The sequence below is a fragment of the Rousettus aegyptiacus genome, unplaced genomic scaffold (genome assembly GCF_014176215.1).
Source record: "Rousettus aegyptiacus isolate mRouAeg1 unplaced genomic scaffold, mRouAeg1.p scaffold_m13_p_4, whole genome shotgun sequence".
NCBI lineage: Eukaryota > Metazoa > Chordata > Mammalia > Chiroptera > Pteropodidae > Rousettus > Rousettus aegyptiacus.
Window position 1 is genome coordinate 113,402,194 of NW_023416307.1, and position 25,306 is coordinate 113,427,499.

Here is a 25,306-nt window from a genome sequence, read left to right on the forward strand (position 1 = left end):
ACTTATTAGTATATGATGATAAGCAGGCTAACTTATTTATGAAATGGGTTTGCTATTTCTTACCTAACTTACAGAGAGGCATTATCAAGAAGCGTCTACACTGCACAAATGTGCAGGATGTTGGTCTCAGTTCTGAAATGCAAAGACATGGTTATCTTATTCTTCCCCATAGTGTAGCACTGTGCTTTGAAGTCCAAAACTGTCTATGGTGATAATCCATTGACACAGACCTGCTGCACATGATTCGTTCCTCTGACCAAAGAAGAAAGAACTTGAGTGGCAATGTTCATAAACAGGCTCCCCTCTTCTGTTTCTCTGGGAGCTAGACCCTGATTTATCCTTGCAGAAAAATAAATAAATAGTGAAGAAGGTACAAACATTGCCTTGAAAGAATCCAATTCACTATGGGTTCGGATATCTTCTTTCCAGGAAAAGAGTGTCTAGACCTCCCAGCCCCAGTCTTCCTTGTCCAGGTTCCTGGGGGGTCTGCTGGGCCCAGGTTCCGAGGCTTCTCGAGATGAGGTTGGGCTTCCAGGGAGAGCCTCTGAGTTTTCTAGTGATGCAATCCTTGGTGAGGCAGGGAAACAAAAGACTGATATTTTGGAGGGGGAAGAGCATTTCCAAGCGACTATTTTTTATGAACTAAAGATATTTAAGTGTTGCTGATTTATCTTATTAGCAGATACTATGAGCAAAAGTCCCAGCTGCCTCTGTGCTTTTGGCAAGTAAGGATGAGAAATGGAGCGGAGCAGACCCAATCAGAGCTGCTGGCCCAAAGTTCAGGAGTCTTAATCTTCCTCACTCCAAATATGTGTCTTAGAATTGTTTCCAAAGTTTTCCAAGTTACAAGTGGACACCCAGCTTTGGCCAGAGGCAAAGCAGTTTTCATCACCGGGTCTTCTGCTCCCAGGATACTTATCTTTTGTTTGAGAGGAGAAACGTCTGCTTCTACCCTAGTTAGTTAGTTCTTTAAGCTCAGTTACCATATTCTGGTTCTGAGGGTACTGTTTCTATATAAAGAAACCTTTTTGTCACATGAAGAGCCCTCCAGCTTATCATACACATGATCGGAACTCTCAGAGGACACCTAAGTGCTGCTTTACATCTCCTCCTATGTCAGGGATGGAATGGGAGTCCACTGAACCCAGCGCCTTAAAAGTTGGAGTATAAATTATGTCAAAGCTATGTTCAGTGTTGTAACATTTGCTAATCCTTATTAGATATGGATAAATTTGTAGGGCTTAATTTGGCATGTTGACTCAGTTTTCCAGATTGTCTTTGGGGAATGGTAAAGGAATGCATAACTTTACTATAATTTTGTTTTCGTTTCTTTAGAATGGGACATAATTTTTTATTGTTGCTGGTGGAAACTTTGGTGAATCATGGCCAACTGTGGTTCACCCCCACAGGAAGAAAGCATCAGACTTTAGCTGAGAACATATTCTTTGAAACAAACCAGAATATTTGATTTTTGAAATATCTTCCCACTTAAAAAAACAGGCTGTCCAACAAATATTAATGTTCTGACCAAGAGAATTGAGGAAGTTGAAAGCTAGAATTTCTCTGTAAGGAAAATTTTAGAGTGATGTGTGATGCTTTAGTTTAATAATAACTCCACTGAACATGGAAGAGTCTTTGAGGATGCAGATGCAGGTACAGCCATAAGAATTTACAAGATTGAGCATCCTTCTCAAACTTGGTCCTCCTTTCTCCAAAGTGGAAGGAGCTAGGTGTCGGCTAGAGGTCAGGCATTCCACATCCCTTTACCAGGTCACCCACATATACATGACCTTGGGCACATCCTGTCATTTTACTTCCACTTCTGGAATTTGGTCCAAAAATGTATATTTAATAATAGGTCCTTCCTTTTTGTTGCCAGACAGTTTTATGTTGAAAACCATTGTTGAGTATTTTCAATTGCTTGAATTCAAAGCAATTGTCCTGTTCTTTATTCTTTTTTCAGCATCTCACATAGTTTGGTGGTCAGTCATGCATACTCAGTAATCACCTTTAGGGGAATCAAATCTTGTCAAGTTTAACAAGTCTGATCAGGTTAGGGGGTTATTTATCAGCTAATATTAAAGCTGCAAAATTATTTAAGCAAGATTCTTGTTCTGTTCATAATTGCAGGTTTGTTTTAACAGATCTGTTTTATAGATTTTTATGTGCACGAATCCTTTGAGCAAATCTAACATTACTTCTGATTGAGATTAAGACAGGCGATTTTTCATCTCTGGGGTGGTTTTCCAGAAGAGTGCTCACATAAAAGGGCCCAATTTTATCCTCTTAGCCACACCCAATTTGCAGCTTCTGCTGAGAGCAGGACCCCAAATTATCCCTGCATCTCCTTATGAAATTCTGTTGAAAAACATTAGTCCCTGTGTACTATGCACAAAAGCCAAATTACTTTTGGAATGTTCTGAGGAACTCTGGGAATCCAGATAGGGATCAAGGGAACAGCACAACATCTCCGCCCGCTCCCCACCCCCACGCTGCCTCCACTCGATCCGTTGACTGATTTGTAGGAGAACATTTTCCCTACCTCGAGCCATCTGAATTAAAGTCTTGGGTATAACTTTGAATGTTTTTTTGCTGATTCATTTATTTGTTTGTTTTTAATTTTTTTTCCCCCTTTAAACTCAGGGAATGCAAGGGAAAGCCCTGGGAAAGCAGGGGCCGCCTCCTTCAGTTAAAGCAATATTCTCCTGATCCGTTTGCCAGGATGTTAGGGTGTTTCTCAGATCTTTTACACTACAGAAATGTAAATCAAAGGAAGAGCTTCTAGAACAGACCAAACAAAAACCTCACACTTATTCAGATACAGAGTTGGTAATATGCTCCTTCTAGTTTTCATTCCCAACAGTACCATGATCTTTATGGGCATGAAAGGTTTCCCAGTGCCTCAGAGAGGCATCCCTGAGGAAGAAGTGAGAAAACTTGAAAAGGAGGAAGAAATAATCCATTTCTGATTATTTTTCATCAGTGTCATGCTAGGAAAAGATAGTGAGAAATACTGGACCTTTTCTAAGTATACAGTGATTCCCAGCTTGGAACTCCAAAAGGCTTAATGCTGTGCCCCATAGATTCATAGATAGAGAAGTGAAGTAACAAATTAGAGTGGAAAATAAAAGGGAAGAGTTATAAAAATGATACAGATTATTAACTTTTACTCTGTAATGTTTCTGGCTGTCTCAAGGCAGAATCCTCCAAAACAATTTACATGTGTCTTAATTTTCAAAATAGTTATATTAACTGCAGCAGCAGTTCCTAAACCTGGCTGTTTTGACATGGCCTGGTGAGCTTCTTCCCCACCTTCACCAACTACCAATTCCAGGGCCAGACTTTTGACCTACATATTAAGAATCTCAAGGGAGGGACACCAAAAGCTGATGGATCTGCTTGATAGACCAGCATTTGGGAGGCATCGATCTAATAAAGAAGGTGAGCAACCCTCAAAGGTAGGAAGCTTTGTGTTCTCAAATGCCTGCTCTCTCTATTTAGATAGATATGTGAATTCAGGTATGGTTAATGTAAAATAAATAGCATGATTTAGGATGACTTTTGGCTGCAATTATGACCAGAAGAGGTATAACTGGGGGCTGGTACAGGACGGTGTAACTGGAGTGAGGGTGGGAGAGTGGAGATAAGCCTGTGAGCACAGGGCGTGCAATGATAATGGGTAAGAGAGACAGCTGGTCAACAGAGTCTGTTGAGCACATAGACGATCTGAGACCGTTCCACATAGTCCAGAGCTATCAAAAAGAATCAGAAGCCACAGACTGAACTCAGGTACCTAGAGCACCTCCCTTGATATGCAGCAGCCTGCTGATGATCCCCTTCGCATAGAATCAGAGAGGTTGAATAACTTGCTGGTAGTTAAACAGCTATAAAGGGGATTAACTTTGACCATTTGACCCAGACCTTCTGACCCCACTTCTAGTTTTCTTTACTCTCCAGAGTACTTTTAGTTATGGAAATGATCTTAACAGGGTATATTTTGAGCCCAGCTGTGATATAGGATATAGGACCTGGTTTTATATGGAGGGATCATTTCTGGCAAAGGAAGCACCAGCGTAGAGATGAATCTGTGTGTACATGGGCTTACAGACAGATCATCTTTGAAAGAGTTTCTGTGGAGGAAGCTGGTAGGAGGTAGATTGTTTAAAAAGAAAGGGAGAAGTTGGCTTTGCAGAGTGACTGAATTGTTTCTCTCCCATGCACAAGACAATGGGGAACCATTGTATAGTCTTCGATTTTTTTTTAATATTTTTTTATTTTATAATTTTTTATTTTTCAGTTATAGTTGGCATACAATATTATATTAGTTTCAGGTGTAAGACATAGTGATTAGACATTTATATAACTTATGACGTGATCACCCTTATAAATCTAGTACCTGTCTGATGTCATACGTTGTTATTACAGTATTGACTATATCGCCTATGCTGTACTTTACATCCCAGTGACTATTTCATAACTAACAATTTGTACTTCTTAATTCCTTCTCCTTTTTCACTCATCCCTCCACCCCCTCCCATCTGGCAACCATCAAAATGTTCTCTGTATCTATGAGTTTGTTTCTGTTTTGTTTGTTCATTTATTTTGTTTTTTAGATTCCACATAAAAGTGAAATCATATAGTACTTGTTGTTTACTGTCTAACTTATCCAACTCAGCACAATACCCTCTAGGTCCATTCATGTTGTTGAAGTTGGTAAGATTCCATTCCTATTACAGCTAAGTAATAATACTCTATTGTATATTTGCACTACCCCTTCTTGATCCATTCATCCACTGAAGGATACCCAGGATGCCTCCATATCTTAGCTACTGTAAATAATGCTGTAGTAAACATATGGATGCGCATGTCCCTTCAAAGTAGTGTTTTCGGTTTCTTCAGATAAATACCCAAAAGTGGGATTACTGGGTCTTTTTTTGTCTCTTATATAGCCTTTGTTTTAAAATCTATTTTGTCTGGTATAAGTATTGCTGCTCAGCTTTTTTGTTTGTTTCCATTTTCATGAAATATCTTTTTCCACCTCTTTACTTTCAGTCTGTGTATGACTTTCGATCTAAAGTGAATCTTTTGAAGACAGCATATATAAGGCTCTGTTTTCTTATCCATTCTGCTACCCCGTGGTTTTTGATTGGAGCATTTAATAAATTTACATTTAAAGTAATTGTTATTGCCATTTCATTACTCATATTTTTTTATCTTTTTTTTTCTTCTTCTCAAAGAAGTCCCTTTAACATTTCTTATAATGCTGGTTTGGTAGTAATGAACTCTTTTAGCTTTTTATGTCTGGGAAGCTCTTTATCTGTCCTTCAATTTTAAATTATAGGTTTGCCGGGTAGAGTAATCTTGGTTGTAGGTCCTTGCTTTTCATCACTTTGCATATTGCCTGCCAATCCCTTCTGGCCTGCAAAGTTTCTGTTGAGAAATCAGCTGACAGTCTTATGGGAACTCTCTTGTCAGTAACTGATTGCTTTTCTCTTGCTGCTTTACAGATTCTTTCCTTGTCTTCAACCTTTAGCATGTTAATTATGATGTATTTTGATATAAGTCTCTTTGTGATTATCTTTTTGATGGAGCTCTCTGTGCCTCCTGGGCTTATATGTCTATTTCCTTTACCAGGTTGGGGAAGTTTTCCATCATTATTTCTTCAAATAGGTTTTCATCCTTGTTCCCTCTCTTCTCTTTCTGGTATTGTTAGTATGCAAGATGTTGTCCCAGAGACCCCTTAAAAGTTCCTTACTTATTTATCTATCTATCTATCTATCTATCTATTTATTTATTTATTGGATTCTTTGTTGTTGTTGCTGTTCCAATTGGGTGTTTTCTGCTACTTTATATTCCAGATTGCCGAATCGACCCCCTGCTTCATCTAATCTACTGTTGATTCCCTGCAATGTAGTCTTCATTTCTGTTATTGTATTCTTTACTTATGACTGGTTCTTTTTATGTTTTCTATCTCTATTTCATGTTTTTTGTCTCTTTGTTGAAGTTCTCACTGAGATCACCGAGCATCCTTATAACCAGTGTTTTGAACTCTGCATCTGGTAGATTGCTTGTTCCAATTTTGTTTAGATCTTTTTCTGGAACTTTGTTCTGATATTTCACTTGGGACATGTTTTTTTTGTGTCCTTATTTTGGCTGCCTCCCTGTGTTTTGTTTCTGTGTATGAGGTAGAGCTTCTATGTCTCTCAGTCTTGGTAGAATGGTCTTATGTAGTAAGTGTCCTATGGGGCCCAGTGGCCAACAGTCTCCTTGGTTACCTGAGCTGAGTGCTTCAGGTATGTTCCTCATCTGGGTTGTGTTTACCCTCCTATTGTAGTTGAGCCTTGATTGCTTATCAGAACTAGCTGTGACTGGGACTGTGGTGCAGGGCCTAACCCTACAGAGTAAGATTTGCTTTAGCCGGGTTCTAGTGCCTGCTGAATCTGCTTTTAGGGCATGTCATTTATGGAGGTGATTGGGTGGTGCTCTTGTATGTTCTGAAACTGGCCACTGGGTGCGTTGGTTCTGGGGCCTCTTGAGGTAAGCTCTGGTGCAGGCCAAGGTCAGCTGTTGCCTGTGTCCTGCCCAGGACCCTTGGTATGAGCAACAGAGTGATGTGCAGTTGGTTGCCACTTGTGCTGAGTTTGGAGATACGTGGGAGAGGCTGAGCTCCGAACTGAGATCGACTGCTGCTTATGCTAGGCTGGGGGCAGCTTAGCAAGAGATATGGGGCATGCTGAGATCAGATGCTGCTCATTTGGGGTTTGTGAACCTTTGGAAGATTTTAGGAAAGCCTTAAGCATGAGCCAGGACAGCCCATTTGTATGGAAAAGACACTGGAAGTGGCCTCAGTGGGCCCACAGTTCAGGTGGGGTAGGGTTTCAGGGAATTGCCAGGACAGGGTGAAGGGTATTAGTTAGAGTTGACGGCAGCTTAGTCTTGGCACTTGCCTGGGTCTGTCTGCAGCCTGGGGAAGGTGGAGTGAGGGCTCAACAAAGGAACAATGGCTCTGCCAGCACTTCTGTCTGGGAGAAAGCTGCCCCTCCAGCCCTCACCCTGAAGCCAGACAATTCATTTCCTTTGTATGTCCTTGGCATCTTTCAAGCTGCTTCCCCCGCTCTGGACTTCAGAATGAGTGAGTTCATGCATGGGCCCTTGAAAAGGTGTGCTTGAGACCCCAGCAGTCCTCCATCTCACTGAGACACAATCTCCACTGTCTTTCGCAGCCAGAAGTTGTGGGGACTTCTCTTCCTGGTAGTGAGCCCCTGATGTGAGGCTGGGATCCATTACTATCAGTGTGAAACTCCAAAACTGAGATATCCCTCCCATTTTTAATCACCACACATGGGGGTGGAACCAGCCCATTTCATGTCTTCACCCCTCCAACCAGTCTCCCTGTGGCTTCTTCTGCATATCTTTAGTTATGGGACTTCTGTTTACCTAGATTTTAGGGGGTTCTCAATGATGGTGGTTCTCTAGTTTAGTTGTAATTTCGAGGTGGTTGTGGGAAGAGGTGAGCACAGCGTTGATCTACTCTGTCATCCTGACTGCAACCCCACTGTTTATTCTTAAGGGAGAGTATGATATGAAACTATCAACATGAAGCAAGTTGGAACTAGCATTTTTTTTATTGATGACAAAATGGCTTCTGAGCTTGGACTGCTAGGTCATTTGTCCTGGGTTTGATGAAGTTCAGACACCTCCCAGGGCATGTTCTTGTTTTCTGCATACTTAAGAGTAGTTGGTCAATAATGGTTTGGTTCTTTTATTACTGTGCCCACCTCCGCCACACCAAGGATAAAATAACAGCTTCCTTCAATTATACAGTCTATGAGACATGGAAATTTGAAGTCTTTCCTCTGTAGCACAAATTTCAAATAGTGTCTTAAAAAGCTTCAGGACCTGAGAGGTTCTGAAAGGGCTTATTTTGCTACCAGTTTCTAACTCACATCTGTTGCTAAATAATCATTATGGTATATTATTCTTTTAATGGGTTATTTTCCAAAATGGAAGATGAAGGGAAAGAAGAAGGGTGGGGGAAGAGAGAGAGAGAGAGGCAGGCAGGGGCTACCATTTGATTTTGAGTGTTATTTTCTTATTTTGTAGAGTAGAACCTGGCCTGAAATGTCCCCAGGCATATGCTATTTCCGAGCCATAATTATGTTTTTTAACCCACTCCTTGATGTCTGGGTCCTTAATGTCCAAGCTCCTATATAATTACCAAGTTCAGTGTGTGGGAATGAGACAAATACTTTTTGCATGACTTTAGCCTGTACATTACTGCAAATGCTGTATTATTACAAGATATTTCCTGAACTAAAAGTCATACTATTAACTCTCTCAACTTGAAAAGACCCGGCAAAAGATGCTTCCAGTCTTTGACCATGATGCAAAACTCAGATGGGCAGTGACTTGATCCAGCTGAGGCCTGGGATTCCTGGGGGAGGACTTGAATTTTGTACTAGTGTTCTGGTTTGGAGCCTGACATGGAACTGGGAACCTCTCCTTTGTCATCCAGCTGTATCACACCGCCACAGCCATGGCTCTCACTGCAGTTGTGAAGTACGTGCATTCTTCATTGTTTGAAAGGGGCCAGGTTTGTTAACTGCTTCTCCTGGAGGAAGTTACTGTGTTAGCTTGCTAGACGAGAGAGATTGGTAATGCCGATTGTTAAGAGTAATCAGAATTTTAAAGGGTCAAGCTGAAAGGAGGAAAGCTGTGGCCAATAAGGCAGGGCTCCATTTAATCCTGGACTGTCGAAGTTTACGAAGATACAAGACAGCAGGAGCCTAAGTACTCCAGAGTCTCTCCCCCTGAACTCAAGTGATTTCAACACCATTTTCTTCTCATTTGAGAAATGAAATAATTTATATCTCTCAGCATTTTTGTGTGGAGCCAAGAAATCATTTTTATTGTTTCAATTATTTCCTGTTATTTATTGAATATTCAAGTAATATAGAAAGTAAATTCTGAGATCTAAGTACTCAGCGATAGCCTTCAATATTTTGTGTTCATGTTTCCAATTATTCATGTATGTATTTATGTATCTATACATATTCATACATATGTACATATATACATTTATAAGTAGATATTTATATATTATTTTATATAAACATGTTGCTTTATCATTTGCTTTTTCCATTTAACTAAGTTTCCTTTTAATGAATATGAATATACATCACTCTTGAATGCTTTCTGAGGATTCCATTATATGAATAATAAATATTCAATAATTAGTACAAAATGCAGATGGACATTTTATTTACTTCTCATTAATTGCTACTGTGATCAACATCCCATTGAATATCCTTTTATCTCTTTCTTCTCTGTGTACCTGTCCAGCTTTTTTTTCAAGAGATGACTTTTGGACCCCAAGGTTTGCATATTTTGAATTTTAGCGCTTAGTGCCAAGTTAACCATGAGAAAGTTTATTCTAATTTATAACTTGCCAACAGTGGATAAAAGCACCTAAAGAACAGAGAAATTAACTTTCCATTTTCTTAGCTTTTCTGAATTTTATCTGCCTCTAGAACCTTAGCTCTAAATGCCTAAAAGGCAGATAGATGTTTTTATAAAGTTGCAATATAATCAACAATTACTAAGATTCTTGATTTTTCCACTAAGATTAAGTAATGCTAAACTCACTTCGTCTTTTGATAAAGTTAATATAAAGGCAGGTCAAGGGAATGACATAGATATAGGGTACTAGGATTTCAGCTGGGCATTTGACACAACAAACTCACATACATATATTTTTTATTCATTTTTTTATTTTTTACCAATTGGAGAAATAAGGACTGAATGATGGTTTAGCTAGATGGATTTAGAGTCGTTAAACAACTCCATGCTAGGCAGGTTGATTAGGGGATCCTGTGACCTCTACAGGGAGGTTACTGGAGGCAGTAGGCTCTCATTCTTCAAAAATGTACACAGACCTATTACAATTGACCCTTGAATAATGCAGGGATTAGGGGCACCAAACCCAGGACAGTCAAAAATTTGTGTATAACTTTTAACTTCCCAAATACTCAACTATGGTCATCCCTCATTATCCACAGGGAATTGATTCTAGGATCCCCCACAAATTCCAAAACCTGAGCATGCTCAATTCCCTTACATAAAATGGTATAGAACAATGCATACAGTTGGCCTTCACATCTTGAGATTCCCAACCATGAATAGAAAATACGGTTTATGATCTGTAGTTGAATACATAGATGTGAAACCTGGAGATATGGAGAAATGCCTGTATATTTGTTGAAAAAAATCTGCATATAAATAGACTCATGCAGAAACCTGTATTGTTCAAGAGTCAATTGCATATACAGCCTTTGAAAGCACACTTTTTGAAAGTGTGATACCTCAAAGTTAGGAAGGTTAGCTAAAACAGTAGAAATCATAATTAGAATTCAGAAATGTCTCAGAAGGATGAAACTATAGACACAAATTTAGTTAGGATAAATCTAAAGCAACTATTCAGTAAGGTAAAGAATGAAGTTTATTCTTCGAATTAAAATTCTGGTGTGCGTGTGTGTAAATGGCAGGGAAACTGGCCACCAGGATATCAGTTTAATCAATTATAAATTTTAGTAGGAGTCATCATTGCATAGCAGATGCTAAGAAATCAGTGCAATGTAGGAGTACATTAATTATTTTAAAATAGTATTTACTACAGATAAGAACACATGTAAAGACTTGCATTCAGACCTTGCTCAGGAAATTATGTGTAAGAGAAGCCCTGACACAGTGTAATGAGCCCACAAGTAATGGGGTTCAGAGTGGGGACTAGGAGAAGTGGAGAATAACCAGTCAAGTAGAAAAGAATGATTAGGCTAAATAGGCTAGTGGTAATGGGCATAACATTTAAATGTTTGAAAACCTGGGCACCCTCTAAAACGGCAGAATTAGGACAAATGAGCTACAATTGCAGCTAAAAGCTCAAAATATGTCAGTCAGGAGGCACATCCCATGTAAACCATTTAATACATTGTCTCATATGGTATTGAGTTTCCCATCTCTAGTGATAATGCATCAACCAGGAAAGCTACACAAGGGATACATTACCTGTGTGGGACAGAAAGTTGTCTTAGATTCTTTCCACCAACACATGCACGATGAGTGGCGTTTACATGCCCAATACTTTCCCATGAATGGCCCAGACTTTGAAAAAAATCTGGGAAATCTTTTTGCAGAGAAGTAAAGCATCATATTGACTGGTAACACTAGGAGTCCTGCTAATGGTTTATCTTTAACCACCACCTGCTAAGGCTGTGGCACAAAAGGAAGGGGGCGGGCTCTATTTGCATCCCAGTACTCCAACTAGCTCATGCTTCTTCCTTTTCTCTTCTGCTCAAGTGAATATTTCAGATGTTAATGTGTTCCAATGATGGGGTTCATGACATCCTCAAATCTATTCTGTCTGTGCACATTTCTTCCCACTTTTACTTAAGTTCTCTTCCTGAAAGCAGCTCCCACTAATTTTCTTTATACATACTATTATTCTCACAATGAATAAGTAAAAAAGTCCCCCAACTTCCCCCTCACACACAACAAAGTATTCAAGAGGACATAAAAGGAGACTTTTATAGTGATTTAGAAATGACCACTAAATGAATGAAAAAATACTCAACCTCAAATTATTATTAGGAAATATGATGCCGGTTTTCATATATCAATTTTTTCAAGATTAATGACTTTGAATAGACTTCGTTTTGGCATAGTATAAGGAAAGAGATGCAGCCTGGAAGTTGACCAACATTTTCAAAGGGAAATTTGTGATATCTTTCAAAGTTTAAAGTATGTATATTCTAGATGTCTCTACCAAATCTCTCTTTTATTAGCACATTATAGATATAACTATTATATGTTGAAGCATCCATCCTTGTTGAGAACATGCACATGAGAAGAGGCAAAGCTATTCCTTTGGAAAAGTATTCTTTGAAGCATTGTTGGAATGATGAAAGACTGGAAATGACCCAAATGTACACCATACATGCACTCATTCATTCAACAAACATTTACTGTGTGCCAGGAAATGTTTTATGTACTTGGAATATATCTTTGAACAAAATAAACAAAGGTTTCTGCCTACTGTTTTAATACGTCAATATAGGACTGATAAATAGAGTGCATGCATAGAGGAATAATATGTATCCATTAAAAACTAGGTATCTATATAAGATCTTGACGTGGAAGGATGGCCAAGACATATTGGACATTTTATTTTTAAAGGGCATGTGCATGTGTCTGTGCTTGCATTATGCATAAAATTTTTCTGGAAAGACTGGTAAAGAACCTTGACAGCAGAAGTAGATATTGGAAAAGGGGAGAGAGAATATTACTTTTCTTTTTATAAAGTCTTTTGTACTATTTAATTGTTCGTAGCTAGCATGCATGCTTTATATAATAAAAAACTTATAGATGTTATAAAAAGAAGAAATCATAAAGCTAAGTCAGTAGATTTTCTAGAGAACTAAGGCTCATATCACAAAGAAAATGGAAAATTCCTTGACCTATCTGTAGGCATTGAGACCAAAATGATTAGATGTTTGATGCTGTTCAGACTATGAGAATGCAAATTAATACCATAGTACTTTGGAATGCAAAATGAAAGACATGAGGTGGGCCTGTGGTATTACTGGTCATGGGCATGGTGGACTTGTCTACACATGCAAATCAAATGGGAAGACAACCGGGGTAGGGGAAGGGCCTGGGACGAGCAGTCAAGTATTCTGAGGCTTTCTCCTGGGTTTATGATTAATCTTCAATCTCTTGGAGCCTCAGTCTCCCCTTCTATGAAACTGAACTTGGATTCATTGGTTTAAGGTGTGGCCTAGCACTAACATTGCATGAATCTGGGTTTTTCTGGCAAGTCCTCATTTATAGGAAAGAGATTTGAGGTATCTCCTGAAATTCTTTAGCTTCTTTGAGAAAATCACCTCAACTTGCTAGTTATCCACCTTCTAATGCTGTGAAGAAACATAAATTATGTACTTTATTATCTGTTTTTGTGTAGATTCAACTTTAAATACATTTGGGTATTTTATAATTAGGTGATTTCAACTACAAGGTCCTAGAAAGACAAGCTTTTTATATTCTACCTTAAACAAGTGACCAAGAGAAATTGATCAATATGTATCCACTTGATGAATCTGTTAGAAAGAAAAAAGAATAGTGCGATTCAACACACTGGGCATTTATGTTCTAAAGAAATTAGAATATAATTTTATCCTTTTGCAAACTAGATTTCTGTCAGATCCACAAACCTAGAAGTTCCAGTTTGCCTATTCCTTAGGGGTAAGTTTTCACAGGGAAAGAGGTGGTAGTTATAAATGAGTTTTCATTTCTGTGTGCTGGGGGAATATCAGCTTGGAGGAGCATGTGAGGGAAACTGCGAATGATATGTCTGTCTTGTTTGTGTGTCTGTGGGAGGGTCCATGGAGACCTTCTATCCAGAGTGGAATATGCGACTCAAACTCTCCTTCCATGGAGATCTAAGTCGGTCCTAGTTAGGGTAAGTTTGGAGTATCCCATATAAAGCTAGTAAGGACACTGATGTCCAGACAGAGGGAAGATGGCACAACAAGCAACCCAACGAGAAGGTCAACGCTGGAGGGAGTGTTTCATAGATTTGGTATTTGGGACATGCCACTGCCATTTCTCCCTTTCCATTTGTTTTTCAACTGATTGGAAAACTACTAATGAGCATGTTTACATTTTCTCCAGTTGTTTTACCCAAGTGTGAAACCAGCCGGGGAGAGGGGTTTGTTCTCTGTCCAAGGCCCTAGCTGTCTCTCCTTCTGTCTCCCTCTCACTCTCCCAGCTGCCAGGCCCCCTCCACCCTGCTAAATCTCTCCTCATCGTCTCACCACCACACTCCCTGGGGTTCTCTATGTTTAGCACAGGCCAGCAGCCCCACCACATGTTCTGCATTGCTCACACTCACCCTTCTCTCCTCCTTTTGTTGTCATTTGTTTTGTTTTGAAGGAGGAGGTGCAGAGGAAGTCTTGGGTTTATACCCTTCCACTCGCCTTCAGAACTGGGAGCAGGCGCAGATTTTATTTGCTCCTATTTCTGTGCTGAGGTCAAAAGCCCCTGTAGGAAAATGTTCTTCTATCCTCTGATGGTTCTAGGGGACTCATTTGTTCTCCCTGGGCTGCTCTGAATTTCTGGTCTCTGCTGTTAGCAATGCAGTCCACTCTTAGTTGCTTCGCTCTTCTGCTGAGGGTGTCTCAAGCTTCAGTCATATTAAGAACCACCTTTAGAAGGTTTTCTATGCCCTATGGCATAATTTCTATGAATTCTTTGATATGCTTGGTACAATTTATTCAAATACATTTTAAAGTAAATCCATAACTATTAAAAGTCTGTTTACTGCCCTGTACATCATCTTGCTTATCAGATAGAGGGACATTTCTCTTCTTGGCCCTTACTGCGTAAGACTCTGTCCCTTCCTGAGGTGCTGCTAGGTTACTCAATCTCTTTAAGATCTCCTTAGAATAGTCACTCACACTGTTAGTTCCCAGTCTATTGGCCAATTCTGTTTGGCCCTGCCCTGAGGTGGTTTTTGTTTTGTTTAGTTTTGTTTTGTTAATTTATTAGTTTAGGAGATGATTTGGTGATGCCAGTTCTGCCTAAGCAAATAGTAATAAATATTTGCTGAATGTATGAATTGAAGGAATGAAAACTTTACCTCCCTTTTCAGCACAGTTTTAGAGTCTGAATGCCTCTTTTCTTTTCTTCTTTTTTTTCTTCCCTTCTCCCTTCTTCCTTCTCTTCCTTCTTTTCTTCTTTTTCTCCCTTTCTTCCTTTATTCCTTCCCTTCTTCCTATCCCTTCTTGGAAACCTCCCTTTTTCCCTTTCTTCTTCTTTTTTTCCTTTTTAGTTAAAAAATTAGGATTTTATTTTGACGTTCACTTTCTAAAGAAACTTATAATAGACTGTGCCCAGAAAGCGTCCTTAGTTATTAGGAGAGTCTGAGATTTTTTCAGAGACCCTCTATTGACTCTCTGAGTTGAAATAGTTTAGACTGCACATAAAATATGTGTTGTTTACCCAGGCTCTTCATGCTCTGCATACTGTTACAATCCTTGAAGAGCTTGTCAGTGACAAGTAAGATAAATGAATGAAGAGGACTTTACAAGTGTTTAAAAGCTAAGTATAGCATATGCTGCCCACTACTTAATTAAACAGGCCTACACTTAACTAAGTAACTTTGTGGTGGAAACTTCTAGGGCTTTCCCCTTCCCCCAGAGCCTACCACCTCCAAAGGAGGTGCTCAGGATGTTAGAAATTCCTTGGTTGTCTGTAGTTGCTAATGTGTTAGCCTAGGTTTGAAACTGTCTTGTTGGTTAGAGCACTAAAAATTTTTGTGGATGGTGGATAATGACTTTGGAGCTTATATTAGAATAGGTCACCAGTGTCAACTCCCTTGCAGCTTGATCACAGTTTTATAATGTGTCTGAGTTTCATCTTTTTCACAGACAACTTTAAAATCAAAGTGAGCTGCTTCTCTTCTCAGCTCTGATTGGGGTCAATGTCTGAAGAGACAGGGCCCATTTCCAGATCAATCTTAATTTTCTTTTTTTTTTTTAATGAAGAGGTCAGTCCTTATGCATCCGAGTAGTAGGATATAGTGGTTCCACAAAAAGCTTTAGAATGATAGCCCCCAAAATGCTAGTCGTGTAATCATTGGTAATTTTCTTAGTTTTTCTAAGCCTCAATTTCTTCATCTCTAAAGTGGGGATGATAACAGCCTCTGCCAGTAGGTGATAGTCAGGTCATATATAGTTGAGTCACTCTTGATTCTTATGAGTTTCTGCCCTTTTTCATAGCAGCTATTAAAGATTTTAAAAATGGGCTCCCTCCAGCCTACATCACAGGGTCAGTGTGACTGACTAAATGAGATGACAGGAGCAGAGTGCCATGCTTGGCATATAGCCAGGGCTGGGTAAGCTTTGGCTATTATCGTTATTGTTTACAGGTTGCTTCATCTCACAGTGCCAGTCTTCTTTCTGCCACTATTAAAGATCTTAATCTCCAAATTATCAGCACAATACATAGAACTCTTTCTCTGCAAATAATTCTCCCCTCATGGGTTACAATGGCTGGTAACAGAACAGAAGTGATGATGCTCCTGGCTACAATCGTTATTAACCTTTTGTGAGTTCCTCAGTTTCCTAAAGTGGCAACAGGAAGTTGGTTGCCAGAATAATTTCCCTCTCCTGATTTTATAGGGAAAAAAAACTACACAAAATATCAAATAAGGAAAAAGAATAGTAGACTAGCATCTGTCTATGTGGAACTTGGTTCATGCTGAAGACATTCTCTTTCCTACCTCTCCCATTTATAGATACAGGAACCGAGGCTCATGGAAAAGTGATTCATTCTGAGTCTAAGAATGAATATTCAACAGGCAGAAAAAGAATTAGTTCCAGACTTGTATTACTTCCCCAAGAAAGATGAGAGAGCTAGCTCTCTAGTTGATGAGAAGTCTCAAGAGCTAAGCATCAAAGGCCTGTAGTCACAAGAATTTTAGTCCTATGCAGAAGTTAGACACAGACTTGTTAATTATTCAACAAAGGTTTTAGTTAGATTCTCACAAAAACAGACCCCAAGACAGTAATTTGGTACAAGTGGTTTATTTGAGAGGTGACACCAAGAAACATGATGAAAAAATGGAAAAGTTGGACAGGGAAGGGAAAAGATGGATAAAAGTGCATTATGAGCAGCTTTCTGTTATAGTCAACAAGGACTGCACCATGCTGAGGATCCACTGAGAGATTCTGAAGTACACCATAGTGTTGTCACACCACGGTGCCAAGATACTGGTCACTTATTCATCAGTTCCCTCCCTCATAAATTGAGAGTTGTTCTGAGGGCATGAACTCCCCAACATTTCTGGTCTGCCCAGTTCCCTGGCCAAGCCTACACCTCTGGCCATAAGAAGGCCTCAGGCAGAGAGATGCAAGGGTTTGAAGTGGGAAGACAATAGCACATCTGACAATTCAAGCTGCAGGTGACCTCCAGAGTAGAACAAGAGAATATGGAATGGCAGTGACATTCTCTATGACAATTAAAATGAAATAAGTGTACTTAATGAGTAAGTATGAATAGGAACCAAACCCTCCACGGTGACCTACTAATTTTCTGTCTATAAATAAGGACTGAGGGAGGTACCTTCAACAAAGTTGGGGAGAGTTTCATCGTTGTTATGTTTGGCTGTAATACTGATTAGCTGACTGACTTGAGGGAGATCAGACCAGTTTTCAAGGGAGGATTGAAGCAATAGCAGTGGATTATATAGATATTTGTAAAAAACGTAGCCATCGAGAGACTGGCCCATTTTCCCAGAAATGTCACAGTTTGACATGTATGAGCATATGGCTATGTCTGTCTTAAATTCATTCAAAAATGACCCAAATTGATAAGTTCTTCTGAGCAATAAGAAAGTGAATTATTATCTTAAATATGTTTTCTGTTCTCTCCACATCTAATAAAGGAATGAAGAAAGCTACACACGTATGCACATCCCTCTCACATCTTGGGGGCCAGTTTCTCATTTTTATCTGCTTTTCCTTGCAAGGTGATTAGAGAGTGAATTTAATGGAATCTCCCCAACCCACTTTTCCTTATATCCACATCACACCAACTTTCAAATCTTAGCTCAAGGGGATTCTCACCCATGGAGATTTATCGACTAGAAGGAATTCCTGCCTCTGGGCATTTATGTAAATCAAACCCTTCTCCTGTTTTCTTTCCTTTATTGTGTTATAGTTAGTCCTCTACTTCCTCATATCTTATTTATCTTTGCTTTGTCCACTGCATCTGTCCTGAGACCTCATCCTTCATAAAACTACTGTAGGACTCTGGAATCAGAAACCTGGTTTTAAGTCTTGCTCCTCATCTTACTAGCTGAGCAATCATGGGCTTTGTTTTCTCATCTGTAAAAGAGGGCTCTAAGAATAGCTATCCCAGAACTGAGGATTCAGTGAAAGCATATTGGTCAAACGTTTAGCCAGGCACATAACTGTACCTGTCTTTGTGGTTGCAGAAGTTTGGTGAGTGTTTAAGGAATTCCTCTGCAGTGTCCACAGTCGAAGCCTTTCCATCACTGTTTCCTACTTACTTCCTTAAAGTTCCCCGGTGCATATTCCCCTAATGGCTTCTTTATCCTATTGCTTCATTTTGTCCTCCAAGAGTGAGCCAAGTGGAACCCAAACCCCACTTGATTATGATTCAGTGCCATGTGGACCTGGTGGATGTCCAGGAAACCCCTCCCCTCCTCCCTGTCCACTTATTGTCTGGTGTCTCCATCTTTTACTCAGAGACAAAAACTGTTGACCTGGCTCTGATTTGGCAGAAATAAGACTAGTAGAAAACTTCTGGATTAATTTGGATTTTCCTGGCAGGAAAGAGGGAGAAAAGAAAATCTGATAGAATAAAGTGTAATTGCTATTGTATGGTATTATCTCCATATCCCATAGCAACAAATCTTATTGTATTTTTTCTTATTTAAACCATATTCATGAAGGTTTTATTGTTAATTTGATCCAGATGACTGATCAAAGCATAGTTCGTTATTGCCACCTTGCTAAAATATTTTTAAAGTCAGTTTTAATATTATACTTTTATAGCTATGTAGTACCATTAAGCTATTGAGTCTATTACCAGTCAATCAAAGATTTTCATTTCGTTTCAAGAACTCCTTGGATAAACTCTTCAGAAATGTCAAAAGAGATAGAATATATAGCACCTTTTCACAGATGGTATTCATCAGGAATTTTAGTTAATGGAGAAGGTTTCAGTTTCCCATGGTTGGCTAACACAAGTATTCTGAAAACTGCTGCTCATCCAAAAGCTAAGGGATAGTAAGGAAATGAACCCCTTAACACCACCAATACCATTTATTCTTAATGAGGTAATTACTCCGGGATATAGTGAAGTATCTCATGGGATCCATTTTACTAAAGAACGGAGCATTTCTTGAAGAAGACCAGTCTGACTTTTCCAACAGCTACAGCTATACGTTTATCTTGCTCTCCGCATTCCCAAGAACAACCACCACCAAAAACAAACATACAACAGGAAAAGTTAAACTATCACATGAAGAGTTACTTACTCAGCTGGCTCATCATAGACGCTAATTGTGTATTTTCCCTTTCATCTATTCCAAAGTAAGCTGTACCCTTTCCATTCATTCCTCCATGCATTCATACATCTATTTGACACACATTTACTCGCTATTTCTACACCACACTCTTTGTAGGTGGTGAGTACAAGGGTAATTCAGACATAGAGCTTACCTCAAGAAATTTTCAACCTAGTGGTAGAGAAAGCCAAGAAAGCACAATTATCACATAAGTGCTGTGATGGGAGGGTGTCTGGTGTGGGTACAGGATTCCGGAGAAGGCAGTGGAAGAGCACTTAATCCCCTCTGAGGCAGGCTTAGGGAAGGCAGTTCTGGAAGTGATGGTGTTGAAGCGAAGACCAGGAGAACTGATGGGTAAACTTAGGTAAAGGTAGAGGATGAGGGCATGAAAGGAATAGAGACAGCATGTCCCAGGGCTGGGGAAAGGAGGAATGAGAGGTGAGACTGGAAGGTGAACAGCAGTTACTTCCCCAAAGCCTTGTAAGTATGGAGGAGCAAGGTATCTTTTCCTAAGGATGGTGGGGAGCCTCTGAGGAACTTGAAGCCAGGAGGTGATGGAGTCTGATGTCACTCTGGCTATAGATTTTGTTCAATGGGAGGTAGGAGTACAACAGGAAAGCTGTTAAGAGCCTATTGCCCTAGAGAAATAAGGTGGTGCCTGGAAGGAAAAGGAAGTAGAAAATGAAATCTGATTAGATTTGTCTCAGCAGTCATGACATAATATAGTAAAACGAATATAACATGGTTAGCCAAAGGCGAGAGTGTCAAGTCAGCCATTTGGTAGACACTGACAAGGAAATAAAAATGAGCTTCAGTGAGTTGCTAATGAGTCCACGAGTTCCCAAGTGCAGTGTGCTGTGGAAAGCTATCCCTCTCCAACTCCACATTAGTTTTCCTGGGAATTCACTTATGACTGTCCATTTGCTTTTTAAGGCTTTGTGATAGACACATTGGCTTCAGGGATGTGAACCATCATACATGAAATCACCTGGCAAACGTGTCTGAAGTTATTTGTACACATAGCATCCTTGTTTCAATGCTTGTTACGATTTTTGTTTTCCATCAACTTCTAGGGAGTTTTATTCATGGCTTTCTATCCTTCCAGACCATTCTTAGAAACCAATATTAGGAAACAAATATAATTGGGTAGTGATGAGGATAGGTAGTGTACATTTAAAAAAAAACATTTCTAAGGATTCATTTTAATTTTACAATTAAGCAAACGGGGTTGGTCAAACATTTTTATAGAAGGGAAAATTAGCAACCAGCCTGTAAGAAATCCATCACAGTTTAGGGGATATGTTACAAGCAAGATAAATAAAAGTAGTCTAGAGTATCAGGCCAAACTCTCATTTTTCATCTCCATTTCACACTCTTTTCTTCCCGCCCAGACTAATCAAAAGAAGCCTCTTCCGCTCACAATTGTTCTGTGTACATTTCACCCAGATCTGGTATTCACATGAACAACATGGTTTATTTATATTTCAGCACCAAATTGGAAAGATGACATCATTCATTTACAGTCTTTATCCCATGACATGCCTACTCTCCAACACCTCATTTCAGCAGACACATTTAGGACTGCATATAGCATCTTGTTTAGTTTGCACATTCTTTTATGGGATACAGTTCAAAGGTAGGAAACTTTAGGCTTGTCACTGGCAAGAAAATATCTCATAAAATCACAGGAGCTTCCCCAAAGGATAAGGACATTATAATGTTTACAATAGCACTTATTTGTTCATTTAGGCTCCATCGTTCATTCTTGGGTGAGTCCCTTTTTTCTTGAGCATAACAGGTCTCACAGCTCCCTTTAGGCACCCAGAATTCTATTAGAAGACACAATTCCAGGTTTATTAGTTCACAAGTTCAAAAGTACAGGCTCCCGGCAATACTGGAACTTTATGGGAATGCTGAGTTTTAGAATCTTCTGCACAATGGAAGGCCAAATAAGAGGAATTTCAGTACTTGGTCCACAACAGCTCCACTGACCTGTTTCTCACAGGACATAACTTGTCCATTGGGTCTTCTGATACTTTAAGTGAACGAGTGAAGAATGGAGATGCTATCAGCTGCCAAAGGTTGCCCGGGACTTTTTAATTTAATTGTTAGGTGGATATTTCCCCCTAATTTTGTTTTCGTCTATATAATGCTTTTTTTTTTACATCCACTTGGAGCCTTTCAAATATTATACACATTTTAAAACATAGAGTGAGTAAATCATGAGACATCCTTTGGCAGGTGGAATTGGGATGTGAGGTGTTTCCAAAACTTAACAGAACCGAAACATTTATGGGGAAGTTATTTCTACCTGTTCAGTTGTTTGCCATTTTTGCTAGCAGCATGGCAAAGAGTAAAGCCTAGAGATTAAAAAATAGAAGACTCAGAAAATCTCCAGAAAAAAGCTCTGAGGGCTGAAATCTATACCTTGATATTCTCACTGCAAATAAAATAGTAATACTTCCTCCTAGGAAAGTTTTAAGGATAGGTTAGACTTTACATTAAAAATACTACAAAAAATATACTATGTTGGGTTCAGAATTATTATCAGAGTATTATTTATATTACATAATAAAATTCCAACTGATTAGTCCCTGCCAGCCTCTGACTTCCAGCTGTCTTAAAGTGCTGATGGCTCACAGTCATCTTGAGCCACCTCGAGATTGTTATGGCAATTTATGAAATGTCAACTTTCAGTGATCTTCCCTGTCTGAAAACAAATGTGCAGCTTGCCTCTAGAATGGCAGCATCCCTCAAAATCATGGCCCCTTCATTCTTTCAGTCACTCATTGCAGCAACATGCATAGTGTATCCACATTTTCTAGGCCCTGTGCTAAATTCGGGGGAGATGCAGAGGAAAGAAACAGAACTGACAGACTGAACAGATAAATTCATGGTTGTAGAGTGGTGGTAAGCAGGAGGTATGCATCACCTGGCCTCAAGGGTGAGGTCCAGAAAAGCTCAGACACAGAAGTTAGAGTTGAGGGAAGGTGGCTGGCGGAGGTATCGCAGAAAAAGGAAGCAACATATATCAAGAAGGAAAGGTGACTTACAGTAAGCAACAACAATATTAATAATAATAACAGCAGTAGACTTTTATTGTAAGACATTGTGTGCCGAGTCCATAACTGACACTTGGAGTTTATCATAGCTCTTGCCCACAGGGACCCCAGAGAGGGAAGCACTATTATTTCCATTTTAGAGTCGAAGATATTGAGTCTTAGAAATAGGTAACTGTAAAAGACCCCATAACCACAAAAGAGGTAGAGCAGGATTTGAATCTAGTCTTATCATCTCTAAACCCACACTTGTAGTCTCTACATTTCCTGGCTCTTTGGGCTGGATATTTTTATCTGCCTTTTTCTATGGTCTTTAGACATTTTTCTAGATCCTCTAATCTTATAAGTTCAGTTCATCACTGATATGTTCTTGCCCTGCATAATAAAACAATACAATAAAACACTTCTATGGCCCTAAACACTTCTTTTAACTGTGACACCTCGTTGCCTCATGTGACAAACTGTGGGGAGTGAATTAGAGTGGTCAGCTCTTCTCCATTGACTTTGCTCCTTTTGCTCAATTTCACCAAAGAACTATATCAGTTAAAACCTCCATGGAGTGCTCCTTCACTAGAAGTCATCGTAGCAACAAACCATCTCCATTAGTATTTTTGCATTTGGCAGCTTTTGAGTGTATTTCTCTGCCTTGTCCTGTAAGACCATTGTTTGTCTATAGTTCTGTGTCTCCACCCAGTCCTTTCCCATCTTTCATCCAGGGCTTACTTCTCATGCTTGCTCTAGAGTGTAGGATGTGATCGTTGGCAGTTCGTGATTGCAAGCTTACTCTGGATCTCTGTGATTGTTTGATAATGTAAAACAAAGCACCTTAGGATATATCCGTTCTTTCCCCCTTTTAAATCACATGGGGGAAGTCCGCTTACATCTACAAATGTAGATCCAAGAACATAGTAGCTTCAAGGATGTGGCAAAGCCTTTTTCACCAAAGCATATGGCATGGTGCACTCCTTATTAAGTTTCAACTTGACTAAATATGAAAACTTCTGGATTAGGAACAAAGGAGCCCTATAGGTGCTACAACTGTGCCCTGCCCCTCTTTGCCTGGTCTAGCTCCTGAATCTCCCTGGTTTTTGTTCTGCACAGACCCAGAACAGGATGAAGCTGATAGCAGACAACTACGATGAGGACCACCACCATTACCACCACCACCACCATCACCACCACCATCGATCTCCTGGGAGGTCGCAGCATTCCAATCACAGGCCCTCTCCCGACCAGGTCAGTTTCATTGCCGCTTACCTCCAGGACCCCTTTTACCCTTTGGATATTTTAAGATAAAATAAATAATCCTCAAGAAATAATAAACAGCATAAAGTGATACGTTCTTTGAACTGAAACTAATAGCTTTGGTATTTATTTCCATCACTCAGGCAATCTAAATGTTTTCCTTTCTCCTTCCTCTTTAAGGTTTTGTCCGTTCTTGTTTATGTTATGCATTTTCTTTCCTCCCTTCCTTCTTTCACAGATATGTATGTAGTCTATTGCTGGCTCTGTATCTAATGGTAGGTTACTCTGGGATGTCTCTTTCAGAATTTTAAGAGAAAGCACTTTATTTCCATGAGCTTGGCAACCAGAGAAGCTTAGAGTTTGCACAGCACATTCCTAGAAAATTCCTTAGTTATGCAAATTAACAGTGGAGTGAAACAACATGAGGATAAATCAGTTTTGCTCGCCTTCTGGCCAGTTAAGTCAAAGGGTCTAGTTTATTTATTGTGGACCCTATCTTATCCCTTGAATAATAAAACAGGTGAAGAGATGGATTGACAAAAACAAAAATCTCTCATGATTTTCAATAATATTGGCATTCACCCACCAAATGCGAAAACTATTTACAGTGTTTAGTATTAAAACTCTTGAAAGTGAATATCACGGAAATTATATAATTAAATGCAAACTAGTAGGGTAATATAGTCAATATTAGAAGTATTTCCTCCTTTATTACACTATGACATTTTTACGATCCTTCCTAATGTAACTTATACAATAAATTTCAAGAGGGATGGAGGCATAGGTAATGGAATAGAATCATCTGGACATGTGTGAATGAATGCCTTTGTTATACACTTCTGAATAAGTGAGGGGAGAACTTATTGGAATTATCCATTTGAAGAGAGGTTTTATTATTTGTTGGAGGAAGGGGTGCTTATTATGCTCCTAAACCTTGTTTTTTTTTCAGATGACTCTGTTCCTTTTTCACCTCAAATCACTAGTATCCCAAAGGAGAAATTAAGATTCCAAGTCTTAAAGGTGTTTTACCAGGAGTACAACTTCTGGGGGAGCCATTAATATAGTACACAATATAAGAAAGGCCCCCTGGATATGTGCAGTAAGGTAGCTCCAACCAGGAGGTCCCTTGCCCCTACCCCCACCTTGGCCTTATCCTTGTACTTGGAAACATTTGCCCTCGGAGACTTCAATGCTGCAGAAAGTGTTCACACAGGACATCTCAATTTCTGAAGCCAAGTGCAGAAAGGCACCAGTTTATGGGATTAGCTCTCAAAAACGGTTCTCAATTTGGATATCAGCAAAGTGGAAGGAGATATTGATTTTATATCTTTATCTTGTATGCCTGTAGTTTTAGTTTGATTTGGTTTTATTTATTCAATTCTCACCCCTTACAACCACCCCCTTTCTCCTGTACTCACTTGCCCCCATATACCTGGCTTCTTGCTAACCCAATATCTTCATTCTCTTTCTTGGTCCTTACCTTCGCTCCTTGACCTTCTCTCCAGAGGGTTGAGTGTGAGGTTTTATTGGTGCCAAGGGGCTATCAGAAGCACTATAGGGGCAGAAATAAGGGGTTGGAGCCAAATTGGGGGAGTGGGTCATAAAAGGACCTGCTGAGATAACAAACAGGCTTGTTTCATCACAGACACATATGCCAATATGTCCTGCTAGAAACAGGGCACCAGGTCAAATTTATCTGCCTTGTGAATGATATTTCTTACAGAAGCTTGTCTCCTGCTACTTTTCCAGAGGTCTTCAGTTACAAACTAGAGTACTTGCCTCCGTGGTTGACCCTCTTATGTTTGTCTATTGACACTAGAGGTTGTCACAGGGCAGAAATCATGGCTCAAGG

General features: G+C 39.5%; 1 protein-coding gene across 23 annotated transcripts in view; it reads left to right on the forward strand.

Moving 5' to 3' along the window:
• Positions 1–25,306, forward strand: part of ERC2 (ELKS/RAB6-interacting/CAST family member 2) — an 895,762-nt gene that overhangs the window by 689,666 nt on the left and 180,790 nt on the right. For all 23 annotated transcript variants that reach the window (XR_004950478.1, XR_004950467.1, XR_004950465.1 and 20 more), the window contains one exon: positions 23,311–23,445. Coding sequence is in view for 5 of the 23 variants with exons in the window: in XM_036219345.1 (XP_036075238.1) it covers positions 23,311–23,445 (135 nt within the window). In the remaining 18 variants the exon portion in view is untranslated. The remainder of the gene's footprint in view (positions 1–23,310; positions 23,446–25,306) is intronic.